Raw genomic sequence first — 15,852 nt, forward strand, 5'->3', positions numbered from 1 at the left:
CCGAAACACTGGAGAGTGTATACCGCTGCATGCTAGAGGGATCAGTGATCTGGCTCATTGCAGTGTAGCTTCGTAGGTTTCCGTTATGTGCCTAGGTCCCCTTTCTACTGGGGGAAATTGCAGGGATTTAGGCCTCCGAATCGCTGAAGATTGAAATCGGCAGTTTCACTCGATGTGAAGGAGCAGGCGAGGCCTTGGAGTGGCAAAGAAGGCTTGTCATGTGGCACCGAGTGGAAAACGGAGACAATAAAACGTTCTTTTTCCTTCAGCTTTCTGCCTCCCACATCACACATAGTTCAAAGTACTGCAGGGAGTGGAAGCTGCTTGTGTACCTGCTGTGCCTATTTAGAAAGGGGGGTGGTGAAGAGCCTGGAAGGAGGGGAGAAAAGTAGGCAGTGTGCATTGATGTCAGATTTCCAAATGAAAGGGAGATGCTGACACCGTACTGCAGCTCCCATGCGCCTGTACCACTACGCACATGAGGGGTGTGTGGGCCAGCAGCCCCCACTCCTTAGCTGTGCTTTCCCCACACAACCTCATGCCTCTCTTCTTTAATTAAATTTCCTCCATAGCAGCTGTAGCCTTCCACTCCAGAAAAGCAGCCGTCTTTTTAGAGAAACCCATGTGGGGGGGGGGGTTACCTCCACAACCAGCACCACCCCTGCCACAGAGATGGTTCAGCCCCAGCCTTAAGTGGCTTGTTGGAGCATCCTCTAGGTACCAGTTCTATTTAATTAAGGTCCATCCTGGAAGAGGTGAGGAGAGTACTGGGGAGACACCAGGGTGGAGTCACCGCTTTGGTGGGGGGAAGGAAGCAGAAAGGTGCCTTGTGGAAAACACCCACACCCTTTCCTCTACCCCCCCACCCTCAAGTCCAGGTGGGGAGAGAGGACTAGAGTCTTCCTCTCTACGCCAGATCATCTGAACACACCCAAGGCTGAGAAAAATCAACAACAGGCACCCACATTTACACACCCATCTCTTCATTCCCAACAGGGATCCAAAATAAAGGTCTGTATTGGGGGAAATCTCCATCAACTCTGAGGTGGGGGGTGGAAGGCGGCAGCTCCTCGCATACAGGGAGGGAAGATTTGGATGTCTGGCATATGGAATCTCTCCAGGGCAGAGACCTAATGTTGATGGGCCTATGCAAATGTTTAATGTATTTTTTTTCTGATCAGCCAGGGATTTGAATGACCATTTTGCGCTATTCTGACAGTGTGATAGATTTTCTTATTGTATGTTTCGTGTGGCACACTGCCTTGTGGGAACTGCTAGTCTAGAAATGCTTTTCTATAGAAATAAAATGTGGCAAGAGGGTTGACAAAAGAAGGAGGGTGTGAGTAGCTGTCATAGCTTTGTGTTTCCATGGTCTACGTTCCTTGAATTGCTTGGGTTGGGGGTGGGGAGTGGAGGAGAAGCAGATAGAAATAGAGGAAAGGGCTTCTGGCCAGAGATTCCTTCCCCACAGCTATGCCAAGCGTAAGGGAACCAACACAAATGTGAAATCATAGTGGGGGTTTCTTGAATTCTGATGCCAGCCTTTGGAACTGCCATTTGTTCATGCTTCATAACATCTCCCTGCCTGATATAGCTTTTCTGCACTCCCCACCCCTCGCTTTTATTTTTTTGCATCTAATAAGAAAAGAAAAAGGAAGGAAAGAGGTGAGGGTGGGGCAGCAATTTTTAAAATAATAATAAAGGATTGGGTAGAGCTCATGGGGTGAGTATTTGTTCTCATGGAAGGTGGGCTGTAAAGGGAGGAAGTGAGATAATGGGGGGAGCTTCTTTGTCTTGAAAGGAAAAAAACTCATGTGAAGAAATTTAACCCTCATATAGCTTTTATTCACTGCAGGAATATAGGAAACCGCCTTATACCAAGTCAAACCATTGTTCCATCTGGCTCAGTACTGTCTACTCTGACTGGCAGTAGCTCTCCAGGGTTTCAGGCAGGGCACTGAAGCTATGGCCCAACTTGAGCTATGAACCTTCATTTTAATACATTAAGGAACATAGGAAGCTGCCATATATCATGTCAGATCACTGGTCCATCTACTTCAGTATTGTCTACACTGACTGGCAGCGGCACTCCAGGATTTCAGGCATGGGTGGAGATGCTGGATACTGAACCTGGTTCCTTCTGCATGCAAAACAGGGGCTTGCAACTGAGCTATGACCTGTCCCCAATACTCCTTGACACCTACTGTATACTTGGCATATAGGCTGATGCCCCAAAGGAAATATCTTAAATTGAGGACACGTGTGACTGAATGGAATGCTATCCTGGAGTGGATGGCTTAGGTTAGTGTTTCCCAGACTTGGGACTCTGGCTGTTTTTGGACTACAACTCCCATAAGCCCCAGCTAGCATGGCCAATGCTCAGAGTTGATGTGAGTTGAAGTCCAGGAACTTCTTGAGGGCAACAGGTTTCCCATATCTGGTTTAATGGATTTCCTCTCAGCATGAGCTGATGTGATGCCCTCCAGAAGGTACTGGACTACAGCTCCCATCATCCTTGTCCACTGGCCATGCTGGCTGGGGCTGATGGGACCTATAGTCTGACTACAAAGTCTGGAGAACATCCTGTTGGCTTTACAATCCACCTTACCACTAGCAGGGGTCCTTGTGTTTCCTATCTCAACAACCCCCTTGCAATGCCCTCTGCAGTCACTTCATTTGGCAGACTGCAAAACCTTTTTAAGAAAAGAAAAAAAAAAAGGCCAGGCCTAGGTTATTGCTAGAACTCCATCAGTCCCCATTGTCTTTAGCTGGGATGGGAACAGTCCCTGTCTGGACCTAAGAAGTTGTTGCCAGCCAGGGTTGACAACACTTTTACAGACCTCTGCTTTGACTCAGACTCCATCCGCACTATATATTTATAGCGCTTTTATCCCACTGCAGACACAGCTCCCCCCAAAGAATCCTGGGAGCTGCCATTTGGTCAACAGTGTCAAAAGTTGATGGGAAACATCCCAACCTTTGATATTGTCATTGCAATACTGTGTGTTTTTTGTCTGTATGCTGCCTGGTGATATTTTATATGAAAGTGTGGTTTATAAAGGAAGAAATAAAATGTTGCTGGACTACAACTCCCATCATCCCTGTCCATTGGCCATGTTGGCTGGGGCTGATGGGCATTGGAGTCCAAAAAAATGTCTGGAGGGCAGCTAGTTCCCCTTGAAGCTTTGACCTTGAAAACAGGTCCAGGTTCAAGCTAACAGCTTCTTGTTTAAAAGAAGCCTTGACAGGGACTGGTCAAGTGCCAGGAATTTGCAACACTGCTCCAGCCTTTATCAAGGTTAACCTGATGCGCCACTTTCATGGCAACATCACCACTGGATCTAGTCGATTTCCCAATCATGCTCCCAGTGGCACAACAACTGCTTTGCATGTGCATAAAATCCCAGGTTCGCTGATCAGCATCTCTAGCTCGGGCTGGGACTGCCCCTTACCAGAAACCCTGGAAAGCCACTGCCAGTCAGTGTAGACATACTGTGCTAGATTGAGCAACGTCAATAAATTCCATTGTTCAAAGTATTTGCATTTCAAACTCTCCCCTGCCAACCCTGTATTTAACAAGCACTCACAGGAGGAAAACCAGGTGGTGTACGGTAGAGTATATAATTCCTCTGGATTATAAAAAGATTAATTGGAAATTAGGTGGGTGGCAATTTAGGCGTGGGCCTCCTTAGCTGTGGCACCTCATCTCAGGGGTGCTGAATTTTGTTAGGAGACACCCTTCTTCCCTTCCTAGAACCTTCTCAGAGTTCGCTGGTTAGGGTTGCCACATTTCAAAAGGTAAAAGCCTTGCCTAAGATCCAGGACAAAGCGCCACCTTTCAGAAATCCCTCCCGGACGTCAATTCTGCCTTTTAAATTATGGTAATGTCCGGGAAAATCCGTTTGATATACAGTAAATGGCAGAGGATAAGGCCAATGAAGGTCGTCATATACAGAACTGTCATGGACAGAATGGTACAGTATTATATGCTCACCTGAAGTTTTACAAAAGTATGTAAATGCTCTGGGTACTGTTTCAACATGAATGAAAACAGCTAAAAGTACAGTGGTACCTCGGGTTAAGTACTTAATTCATTCTGGAGGTCCGTTCTTAACATGAAACTGTTCTTAACCTGAAGCACCACTTTAGCTAATTAGGCCTCCTGCTGCCACCGCGCTGCCAAAGCACAATTTCTGTTCTCATCCTGAAGCAAAGTTCTTAACCTGAAGCACTATTTCTGTGTTAGCAGAGTCTGTTACCTGAAGCATATGTAACATGAAGCGTCTGTAACCCGAGGTACCACTGTACAGTTGACAATTAAGGGATAATTTTGGGTAATGGATTGTAACTGGAGAGTTAACACAGTAATATTAGAAGCTAAGGTTGTATCAACAATGGCGAGTGGGAAATCATTTAATTAAAATTTCATAAATTTGGTATTGATTTGTAATAATCAGTGAAGATTGGGTTGAAATTTGGAAAATCAATTAAAAAAATAGTATGAGAAAATCTGGACAAATGGCAGCCCTAGATTGATTGTAACACTACTCTGAGAATTGTAGCTCCATGAGGATAATTGATTCTCCTAACAACCATCAGCACCTTCAACAAGCTACAGTTCCCATGATTCTTTTGGGAAAGCCATGGATGTTTAAAGGGGTATTATAGTGCTTTAAATTAACGGTGTAGATGTGGTCTTTCATGTGATTCTACTGCCAGGCAAATAAATGTTTATTTGCATAGGATTTTAGCAGGTAACGTAGGGGCCCTTCCAGACGGCCTGTTTATTGAGGTTTCTTCCTAAATTGCTTTGCAGGGAGATGAAATGATATACACTATTTAACAAGCATTCACTCATTGGTGGGGAGGTTAGACGATGTTGCCTCAAAGCAAGTGTCATCCTACTTATTCCAGTGCGTTTTCCCATTCTTTATCGCAAAAGGCTGTTCTTTTGTGGAAGTGGGTTTATTGCCCAAGATCTCCCAAATCATCTATAAGTGCACAACCTGGATTTGCTGTTCTGTGAACTAATCTTGCCCACAAACAGAGAATGTCTCAAAATGCCCCCTAAATTCATGGTGTGATGTTTTCAACATGTTGTGTTCCATTCTTATGCTGTTGCTCTGTTCAGGTGTTAATTTCCACGCAACTCTGTATTTTGTACTTGCAGTTTATCATCCGTGTTGCAGGCTGGCCTGACAATGTTCACTGAAGGGTGGGCTAAAAGAATCCTTTATTAAAAAAAATGACAAAAAATTGTGGGCCGCTTTACAGTCCCAGCTCATTCCAGATTAAGTTGTGACCAATCAAAATGCATAAAAAGTAGGGGGGGGGAGAGCACTTTGGGCTAGATTGGACCAAACATTCATCTAGGTCAGGATCCTGTTTCTCCAAGTGACGCCAGGAAGCTACCAAGCAGGGGCAGGGCAGCGTACACACCATACGTTTTTAATATTTCCCCCCTCCCCTCCTCCCCAAAAGAATCCTAGGTACAGTGGTACCTCGGGTTACATACGCTTCAGGTTACAGACTCCGCTAACCCAGAAATAGTACCTCAGGTTAAGAACTTTGCTTCAGGATGAGAACAGAAATCGTGCGGCGGCAGCGGGAGGCCCCATTAGCTAAAGTGGTGCTTCAGGTTAAGAACAGTTTCAGGTTAAGAATGGACCTCCGGAACGAATTAAGTACTTAACCCGAGGTACCACTGTACTGTAGTTTGTTCAGGATGCTAGGAGTTATAGCCCTGTGAGAGGTAAACTACAGTTCCCATGATTCTTTGGGGGATGCCATGTGTTTCTAATGTATGGTACATACACAACCCATACAGGCAATGGCCTCCTGCTGTTATTTGGTCCCATAAACTCGTATGCAGAGGTAGAGTGCCTCTGAACATGCAGGTTCCATTTAGCTACTAAATAGCCCTTGAGAGTCCTCATCTCCTTCATACATTTGACCAATCCTCTTTTTTATATATACAAAAACTCACCTAAAATAGGGTCCACAGTGCCACCCAGTCTTTTTATAGTATCTTTTGCTCCATGATTTCTGTCGCAGAATCCTCATGAAGGGCGAAACTCCAGTAAACAGCACTATGAGTATTGGGCAGGCCCGGAAGATGGTGGAGCAACTGAAGATTGAGGCCAGCATGTGCAGGATAAAGGTAGGAAATAGGAAAAAGGGAGCCAAAAGGGCAGTAGATTACTGCTCCCCCCATTGGGGTCAGGTGTGACGCACGCGCTGCAGATGCTGTTGGACTCCAGCTCCCATCATCCCTAGCCACCCTGGCTGGCACTGATGGGATTTGTAGTGCCAGCCACTCAAGGGCCACAGGTTCCTCACCCCAAGTAGTAGAGCATATGCTTTGCATGCAGAAGATCCTTGACGTCTCCAGGCAGGGCTGTGAACATTCCCAGTCTGAAACCCTGGAGAGCTGCTGCTAGTATTGGGCTAGATGGGGGAAATGACCTGGCATTCCAAATTTGGAAAATCAGAAGAAAAAAATTCGCAAAAAAGAGATGACCTGGTGTTTATTTATGTAGCACTATCAGTACATGTGATGCTGTGAGTGCTGTGGGTGGCGCTGTGGGTTAAACCACAGAGCCTAGGACTTGCCGATCAGAAGGTCAGCGGTTCGAATCCCCATGACGGGGTGAGCTCCCGTTGCTCGGTCTCTGCTCCTGCCAACCTAGCAGTTCGAAAGCACATCAAAGTGCAAGTACTTCAATAACTGCCACTCCAGCGGGAAGGTAAACGGCGTTTCCGTGCTGTGATGGGATGATTAGCTGCCTGTGCGTAAAATCGTGGTCCCTCAGAGTTTGTGCAACTCCACAAACCTCTGTGTGTGACAGAGCTCCTCAAACATGTCTGCCCTAGTCACTCGTAGATTCCGACAGTGGTTGTCTGCGGAAGCGCTTCCAGCATAGAAGCTCCTTAACGGAAACGCGTCTCCTGGACTCACGACGTGGCAGCTTCCGGCGAAGCATGGGTCTCCCTATGGGAGCTTCTGACACCTCCCCGCTGTTCTCGCTGGACGTGTCCCTGATCCCTCCCTCTTCCCTGCTAGTTCCTGCATTTGCTGCTGTGTCTCTCTCCGCATTCATGAGACCTTCCTCCAGAGACCCCTCTCTCCCCCTGCTGGTCCCTGCTTTCGCTGCTGACTCCTTCCCAGCCTCTGTGAGCCCTTCCACCTCCCTTTCCTCCGATGGCAGTTCCCTGACATCCACCTCCCCTCCAGGGCCCCCTTCCCCCCCGCCCATTCTCTCTCCTCTGGGCGGTGAGGAGATAAAACCCCGAAAAGAATCCTCTTCATCTTCCGACGTCTCGAACATTTCCCTCCATCGGTCTTCGTTCCGGCTCACTGAATCCTCCTCCTCCTCGGAATCAGGGAACCCCTCCAACTCTTCTTCTTCGTCGGTGGTGGCAAAGTATTCCCTCCGGAACCTCGCCACTGGCTGAGGTTTACGTGGGAACCTCTGATGAAAAGTTTCTATTAAAACCTCGTCATCTACATCCTCTGCCATGACCCAGGTGTTTTCCGACTCCGGTTCCCCTTCCCACATTACCAAATACTCTACTTGATCTCCTTTCCACCTGGAATCGAGAATCTCCGCTACATGGTAGCTGTGTTCCTTCTCCTCCATTGCTGGTCCCCTATTGACCCTCCCTTCTCTGTCCCCTTTATACGGTGACAGCAGCGACCTGTGGAAAACTGGGTGCAGCTTCATGTGGTTCGGTAACTGGAGTCTGAAAGCCACTGGGTTGACCTGCTGCATGACTTCAAATGGGCCCAGTCTTTTGGGTCTTAACTTCTTACAACCCCCTTTGAATGGTAACCCTTGGGTTGACAGCCACACCTGGTCCCCCACCCTAATGGTTTCACCTTCTCTTCTGTTTTTGTCTGCCTGCCTCTTATATTCCTCCTTAGCCCTGTTTAAGTTAAGTTGGAGCTGGCGATGGATCGCCTCCATTTCCTCTACGAACTGTTCTGCAGCTGGAACGCTCCAGTTCTCCCCTTCCCCCCCTGGGAAGGCTCGGGGATGGCACCCGTAATTAGCCAAAAAGGGGCTCATCCCCGTGGACACGTTCTCTGCATTGTTGTAGGCAAATTCTGCCAACGCCAGCTTCTCCACCCAATCATTCTCTCTGTCATTCACATAACACCTCAAATATTGCTGGAGGACGCCATTAGCTCTTTCCGCCTGCCCGTTGGTTTCAGAATGCCGGGCAGTTGAGAAATTAACCTCTACATGCAGTAAGCTCATGAGCTTCCTCCAGAACCTGGAAGTAAATTGTTTCCCTCGGTCTGAAACCACCCTCAAGGGGGCGCCATGCAACCTAAACACATTTTCTACAAACAATTTAGCGGTTTCTTCTGCCGTGACCGCATGTGAGCAGGCTATGAAGTGGGCCATTTTGGTTAACAGGTCTACCACAACCATGATGGCTGTTTTCCCTCTGGACCTTGGCAGATCAGTCATGAAATCTATTGCCACTGCTTCCCATGGTCTTTCAGGTGTGGGTAGTGGTTCTAATAACCCTGCCGGTGCCCGCCTCTCCCCCTTGGCTCGTTGGCATTGGTCACACCCTCTCACATACTCCCGCACATCTTCCCTGACCTTGGGCCACCAAAATTCCCTGGTAACCAGCCACATGGTTTTGTGTTGCCCAAAATGCCCTGCTGTGGGGCTATCGTGCAGTTGCTTGAGTACCTTCTCCCTCAATTCACCTTCAGGTATATATAACGCTCCCTTGTAATACAACGCCCCGTTTCTCTCCTCAAAACCCCCGGGTTTGTCTCCCTCCCTCCTGAGACCCCTGAGTTTGTCCTGGGCGTATTCATCATGCACCGTTCCCTCTACCAGTTCCCTTTGCCCCACCAATGCCGCCCCACACACCCAGCGGTCCTCTGGAATGACATGGGTCTCTTCGGGTGCTCCCTCCCCCTCCAAATATTCAGGTTTGCGTGAGAGAGCGTCCGCCCTAACGTTCTCTGGGCCTGGCACGTAACAAATCTCAAAGTTAAATTTGGAAAACTCCTGGGCCCATCTCAACTGCCGTTGGTTGAGCACTCGCGCAGTTCTCCAATACTCTAGGTTCTTATGGTCCGTGCACACTTGCACCTTATGTTGTGCACCAATTAGCAGGTGCCTCCATCTCCGGAAAGCCTCATGGATAGCAAGAAGTTCTCGATCGTAGACCGTGTAGTTCCTCTCGGATTTGTTCAGTTTTCGCGAAAAAAAGGCACACGGTCTCCACTCTGACTCCTCCCCCCCTGGCTGCAGGAGGAGCACCGCCCCAATGGCTCTGTCTGATGCGTCTGTTTCGACTCTCATCTTTTTTTGTAAATCCACATGCAGAAGTTGTTCTTCAGAGGCGAAGGCCCTTTTTAGCTCCTCAAAAGCTCGCTCCGCCTCCTCAGTCCAAACAAATTTCTTCTTACTGCTGAGACAGTCCGTTATGGGCGCCGTCAGGTGGGCAAAGTTTCGGATGAATTTACGATAAAAGTTCCCAAACCCTAGGAACCTCTGCACATCCTTCTTGGTTTTGGGAGTTTTCCATTCCAGCACTGCCTGGACCTTGCCGGGATCCATAGCCAATCCCTTGTCTGACAGGCGGTACCCCAGGAACTCTACCTCCTTGGTATGAAACTGACACTTCTCCAGTTTCACCCACAGCCGGTTGTCTAGCAGCCTGCGCAACACTTCTCTGACGTCTCTCACATGCTGCTCCTCATTCTCAGAATACACCAACACGTCATCCAGGAAGGCCACGCAATTCTTGTACAGCAAAGGCCCTAGTACGTGGTTCATCAGCGATTGAAAGCACGCTGAGCCTGCTTGTAATCCAAATGGCATAACTAAATATTCAAATGCCCCCAAAGGGGTGAACATGGTGGTTTTCCATTCATCCCCTTTCCTTATACGTATCAGGTTGTACGCCCCCCTTAGATCCAGCTTTGTAAAAATCTTTCCCTTCCGCACCCTGGTCAAAATGTCATCAATCCTGGGCATAGGGAAAGCCACTGGTTCTGTCACTGCATTTAACCCCCTGAAGTCACACACAAGTCTCGGCTTGTCCGTGTTCTTTTTATCCACAAAAAACACTGGGCTACCCCCCGCTGCTTTGGACTCTCTGATGAAGCCTCTCTTCAGGTTCTTGTCAATGAACTCTCGCAGCTCCTGCATTTCTCTGTCTGACATGGCATACAACTTGCCTACAGGAAGCTGTGCTCCAGGGAGTAAATTGATCTGACAGTCAAAGGGCCTATGCGGGGGTAGTTGGTCGGCTTCCTTCTCGCTGAACACGTCGCTGAGATCTGCATATTGTGGTGGTACCTTCACCTTCTCCATTACTTCTGTCCCTGCTAGGGTGGCTTGGGCCCCTGCTGAACCCTTTTCCCCTTTGCAGTGTTCTAAGCAATGTGCTGAACCAAAGGAAACCACTCTCTGATGCCAGCCCACCAGCGGATCATGTAGCGCTAGCCAGCTCATTCCCAAAATAATGGGAGCGCCTCCCAAGGTGGCCACATTAAACGCTATCAGTTCTGTGTGCCTGGCCACCCTCATTATCATTGGGACGGTCTGCAAGCTGACTCCTCCTCCCAACAACTCCCTGCCATCGATCGTGGTCACCTGCAGGGGGTTGCTTAAAGGGATCGTCTGTATCTGGTGTTCAGCAGCAAACTCTTTGCTCATAAAATTGCAGGAGCTGCCTGAGTCCAACAGCGCCTTTATCTTTAGGGGGTGTCCATTTTGCAGCTCTAGCGACACTTCAATCACTAGAGCAGGTTGAGGAGCTTCTGGCGTGGGCACTTTCACTGCTCTTTGGCCTGGCTGCTGTGCCCCGACTGTGGCAACCAGGCGTTGGCTTTTACCTGCTCCGGTTCTCCCTGCTCTCTTCCCTCAACAGCTCCCACCATCCCTTGCCATTCCTTCCTCTGGGGGCAGACTCTGGCAAAGTGGCCTGGCTGTTGGCAGAGATAGCATTTCCGGGCGCCTTTTCCCTCCTTCTTAGCCCCCTCACTGGGCTTTGAAACTGCGTGCGCGCGCGCTGTTCCGATTTCCATCGGCTCTGCCGGCGGGAAAGTTGTCTCTGGAATCTCAGGAATGCGGAACTCCTTCCAGCGTTCCCCTTTCCCTTCCCGCCTCTCCCAAGCTCTCGCCTCCTGGCGCGCTCCTATGGTCAGCGCAGATTTAGTCAGCTGATCCATGGAATCCGCCCTAGGACCCCGGGACAGCTCGTCTTTCACGGCCGAAGCCAGGCCTTCTTCAAATAGCATTTGAATGGGTGCCGCCGATAAGTCCCACCCCAATCTGTGAACCAGCATAGTGAACTCAGTCCAGTACTCACGGACAGATCGGCTTCCCTGCTTGCAAGCCATCAGCTGTCTGCGCACCACTCCTTCCTCAATATCGCTGGAAAACATGAGATCCATTGCACGAAAGAACTTCATGGTGTCCTTTAGTACGTCATTGTGCGTTGCCATCAGGGGCCTAACCCAGTCTCTCGCCCCCCTCTCAAGATGCCCAATCACGAAAGCAACTCGCGATTCCTCGTCAGGGAATTCATCAAACTGCACATTGAGAGCATATTGCATCTCTGTTCTAAAGGCATGATAGTCCTTGGGGTCCCCCCCAAATTTCTGCACCAATCCTGGTACCTTTCTGTTGAACTGGGTGGCTCTCCCCTTCTTGTCTGCATCCTGAGCCCTTCTCTCCTCAAGCCTAGCCGTCTGCAGCGCCAATTGGATTTCCAACGCTCGGTACCTATCTTCCAAGCTTGGACCCGCTCCAACTCCTGCCTCTCCGGCTCCGGCTGGGTCGCTCATGATGCCTTCTCCTGCACAGGCAGCTTACAAAGACTGTCGGAAGAAGAAGAAGAAGAAGAAGAGTTTGGATTTGATATCCCGCCTTTCACTCCCCTTCAGGAGTCTCAAAGCGGCTAACATTCTCCTTTCTCTTCCTCCCCCACAACAAACACTCTGTGAGGTGAGTGGGGCTGAGAGACTTCACAGAAGTGTGACTGGCCCAAGGTCACCCAGCAGCTGCATGTGGAGGAGCGGAGACACGAACCCGGTTTCCCAGATTACGTGACTACCGCTCTTAACCACTACACCACACTGGCTCTCCCAATGCTGTGATGGGATGATTAGCTGCTTGTGCGTAAAATCGTGGTCCCTCAGAGTTTGTGCAACTCCACAAACCTCTGTGTGTGACAGAGCTCCTCAAACATGTCTGCCCTAGTCACTCGTAGATTCCGACAGTGGTTGTCTGCGGAAGCGCTTCCAGCATAGAAGCTCCTTAACGGAAACGCGTCTCCTGGACTCACGACGTGGCAGCTTCCGGCGAAGCATGGGTCTCCCTATGGGAGCTTCTGACACCTCCCCGCTGTTCTCGCTGGACGTGTCCCTGATCCCTCCCTCTTCCCTGCTAGTTCCTGCATTTGCTGCTGTGTCTCTCTCCGCATTCATGAGACCTTCCTCCAGAGACCCCTCTCTCCCCCTGCTGGTCCCTGCTTTCGCTGCTGACTCCTTCCCAGCCTCTGTGAGCCCTTCCACCTCCCTTTCCTCCGATGGCAGTTCCCTGACACGTGTGCTGCTCTGGTTCGCCACAAGTGGCTTAGTCCTGCTGGCCACATGACCCGGAAGCTGTACGTTGGCTCCCTCGGCCAATAAAGCGAGATGAGCGCCACAACCACAGAGTCAGTCATGACTGGACCTAATGGTCAGGGTCCCTTTACCTTTGCCTATCAGTACATGTGGCACCTTGGAGAGGAGGGGGGAACAGGTCCCTGCCCCAAGGAATTTACAGTCTAAGGGTGGCAAGGGCCACAGTAGAGCAAGCTTGCTGGATCAGGCCAAACGCTTATCTGGTCCCGCATCCTGTTCTCACAGTGGCCGACCAGATGCCCCAAAGCCCACAAGCAGGACTTAAGTTCAACAGTGATTTTCCCCATTTGCGATTTCCAGCAACTGGTCTTCAGAGACCTTCTGCATCAGCCCCAAGCCCATCTAGTCCAACATCCTGTCATGTATGGCAGGCACCTTCTGCAGGCAGAGCAGCTGCTCAACCACTTCGCTTCGGAGCATCCATACAAGTCTCTCTGTGTGTGTGCTCAAGGAACATTGAATAAAATTACCCCTTTGTTATGTACCGAAGTTCTCACCCTGGGCCAGCAGGGGGATACTGTAGATAGTTAGGCAAACGAAGGATCGAAAGTGACGTTCAGTGATTGGATAGTTTTAGAAAGTTGTTACAGTAACATGGTACTGGAGCTCTATATAAGCAGGCAGACTGAGCCCTTCAGTTCAGTTCTGTCCTGGCCTGTGAATAAACAAGAGCTGTTTGAAGAATCGCTGTGTCATCTGATATGTTCACCCACAACTTAACACCCTTGTAATTTTTGAAGAACATGAAGTCACTGCCCATTTGAGGAGGGTAAACAGCAGCTTGGGCAGATCTCCCCCCCCCCCCCCGAGTTCTGAATTGCTAGGAATGCAGCAAAGCTGCTTTCTGGTCACAACTGCAAGCAACACATGGCTTGCCCTGATGCACCCTCATGTGGCGAGAACGAGCTTTTACTGAACTGTACAGTCAGAAAAGTCTCCTCAGTGGGAAAGTGGTAGATAAACACAATCGCTAACCAAACAAGCAAATAAATTTTTGAAAACATCAGCAGTAAAACACATGCCTGGCATGCAGAATGTACCAGATTTCGCAGCAGGGCATCTCCAGTTAAAAGGACGAAAGAGCCATCTCTGCATGAGATCCTATGAAAGCCACTGCTGGGCTAGATCAGGGCGGGGGAACCTGTGGCTCTCCAAATGTTGCTGAACTCCCAACTCCAAACATCATCCCTGGCAACTGACCGTGCTCGCTGGGGCTGATGGGAGTTGTAGTCTAGCAATATATGGAGGGCACCTTTGTAGCCTTCTCTCCATTCATTTGTCCAATCCTCTTTTAAAGCCATCTAAGTTGGTGGCCCACACTGCCGCCTATGGGAGTGGGTTCCATAGTTGTTGAAGAAGTAACTTCTTTTAACTGTCCTGGGTCTTCCAACATTCATCTTCATTAGATGTCCCAAACTTCTACTGTTAGGTAAAGGGACCCCTGACCATTAGGTCCAGTCGTGGCCAACTCTGGGGTTGCGGCGCTCATCTCGCTCTATAGGCTGAGGGAGCCGGTGTTTGTCCGCAGACAGCTTCTGGGTCATGTGGCCAGCATGACTAAGCCGCTTCTGGCGAGCCAGAGCAGCGCACATTAACACTATTTACCTTCCCTCCGGAGCGGTACCTATTTATCTACTTGCACTTTGACGTGCTTTCGAACTGCTAGGTTGGCAGGAGCAGGGACCAAGCAATGGGAGCTCACCGTCACGGGGATTCAAACCGCCGACCTTCTGACCGGCAAGCCCTAGGCTCTGTGGTTTAACCCACAGCACCACCCACGTCCCTTTAGTGTTACGAGGGAGGAAAACTTCTCTCTATCCGCTTTCTCTGTGCCATGCATCCTTTTACAAACTGACATCATCAGAAGGCTGGAGTTTTCAACTCTCCCCCTTCCCTTGGCAGGTCTCCAAGGCTGCTGCAGACCTGATGACTTACTGCGATGCCCACGCCTGCGAGGACCCCCTCATCACCCCTGTGCCCACCTCCGAAAACCCGTTCCGAGAGAAGAAGTTCTTCTGTGCCCTCCTCTGAGCTATGTCTGTCTCCCCACCTCACCCCCTTGGGCCCAGGGGGGCATCTGGGCTGCTCAGATTTCCTTCTCTCCCCCCGCCCCATCCTTCGCATCTTCCAGTCCTGGGACACCCTTATCACTACTCAGTGTTGAATTAGGTTTGCGCAGGAGAAGGCTGCCATGTACCTCCAAGCCCAAGTCTTGGCTGTTTTGGGGAAGGGGTTGGCACGGCAGTTGTGGAGGTTTCCACTTTCAAATTCCCCCCTCCACATCTTCCATTGCAAGGCTAACTACTCCATACACTTCAACCGAGCACAATTCAAACTCTGAAAGTGATATGGATACAGCGCCCCCTCCTGTTTCCTTCTAAGTGGACCCTCCACAGTCAACACAGGGTGGGAGGAAGAAGGCACCCATTCTCCCCAAAACGAGACCTAGAGGTATTAACCACCCCCTACTGTATGCCCAATCTATGGATGGTTTTGCTACAAACTGCCCCCTCCAGCTACCCACCACCTATTTCAACCAAGTCCTAATGGCCACAGGGACTGAAAAGTTTCACCCTCCCCGCAAAAAAATTCTACCCAGGGGGGAAAAGAACGAAGGGTTTTGATTTCTTCCAAAACGGGCCGAGGCGGTTTGTGCCACACACACCTGCCCAACTCACACTGTATCAGAGAGCACAGAAAGAAATAAAATTAACTGGAGCCACTCAAGCTGGGCCGGAGTGGTTTTGAGCTGGAGAGGTGGGGAGGGATCTGCTAAGGGGTCGGGGGAGACCTGTGGGCCCTGCAGCTGTTGTTGAACTCTTAGCTCCCGTCGGCCCCCCAGCCTGAGCAGCCAATGCTAACACAGGAAGTGGCCCTGTACTGGGTCGAACCCAGTGGTGGCTGGTGTCCATCGGGGCTGATGGGGTAGAAGGCACGGGAGCCCAACAAGAGGTTCGACCAGAGACAATGGGAGGCAGAGCCAACTAACTCTGGATCGAGACAACAAAATCAAAAAGAAACTCTGGCATGCAAGGAGGAGGTATGGGCGGACTCTTGGTTATCAGGGCTGCAGAACTCTGGCCCCAGGTTTGCTCAGGGCATGTGTGCAAGAGCGTGTCGAAAACTTGAAAAACGGAACCACCGGAAACTTGGGGAGTCCGAAATGTGTTCCTCTCCCACCTGCT

At 49.9% G+C, this 15,852-nt stretch overlaps 1 protein-coding gene across 1 annotated transcript; it reads left to right on the plus strand.

Annotated features, from left to right (window-relative positions):
- The first annotated feature begins 580 nt into the window (after window positions 1-580).
- Window positions 581-15,394, plus strand: GNG3 (G protein subunit gamma 3). The gene is made up of 3 exons (XM_081173433.1): window positions 581-1,011; window positions 6,055-6,160; window positions 14,570-15,394. Exons 2-3 carry the CDS (start codon window positions 6,062-6,064, stop codon window positions 14,696-14,698), a joined length of 228 nt encoding a protein of 75 aa, XP_081029559.1. The 5' UTR covers window positions 581-1,011; window positions 6,055-6,061; the 3' UTR covers window positions 14,699-15,394.
- The last annotated feature ends 458 nt before the right edge of the window (window positions 15,395-15,852 follow it).

This window comes from Podarcis bocagei (assembly GCF_964188305.1).
Source record: "Podarcis bocagei genome assembly, chromosome: 16".
Taxonomy (NCBI): Eukaryota; Metazoa; Chordata; class Lepidosauria; order Squamata; family Lacertidae; genus Podarcis; species Podarcis bocagei.

Bases quoted from the DNA above. Each gene is read 5' to 3' on its own strand.
- GNG3 (XM_081173433.1), top strand. From the start codon at position 6,062: ATGAAGGGCGAAACTCCAGTAAACAGCACTATGAGTATTGGGCAGGCC. The intron at 6,161-14,569 runs GTAGGAAATAGG...TTCCCTTGGCAG, and splicing joins CCAGCATGTGCAGGATAAAG to GTCTCCAAGGCTGCTGCAGA.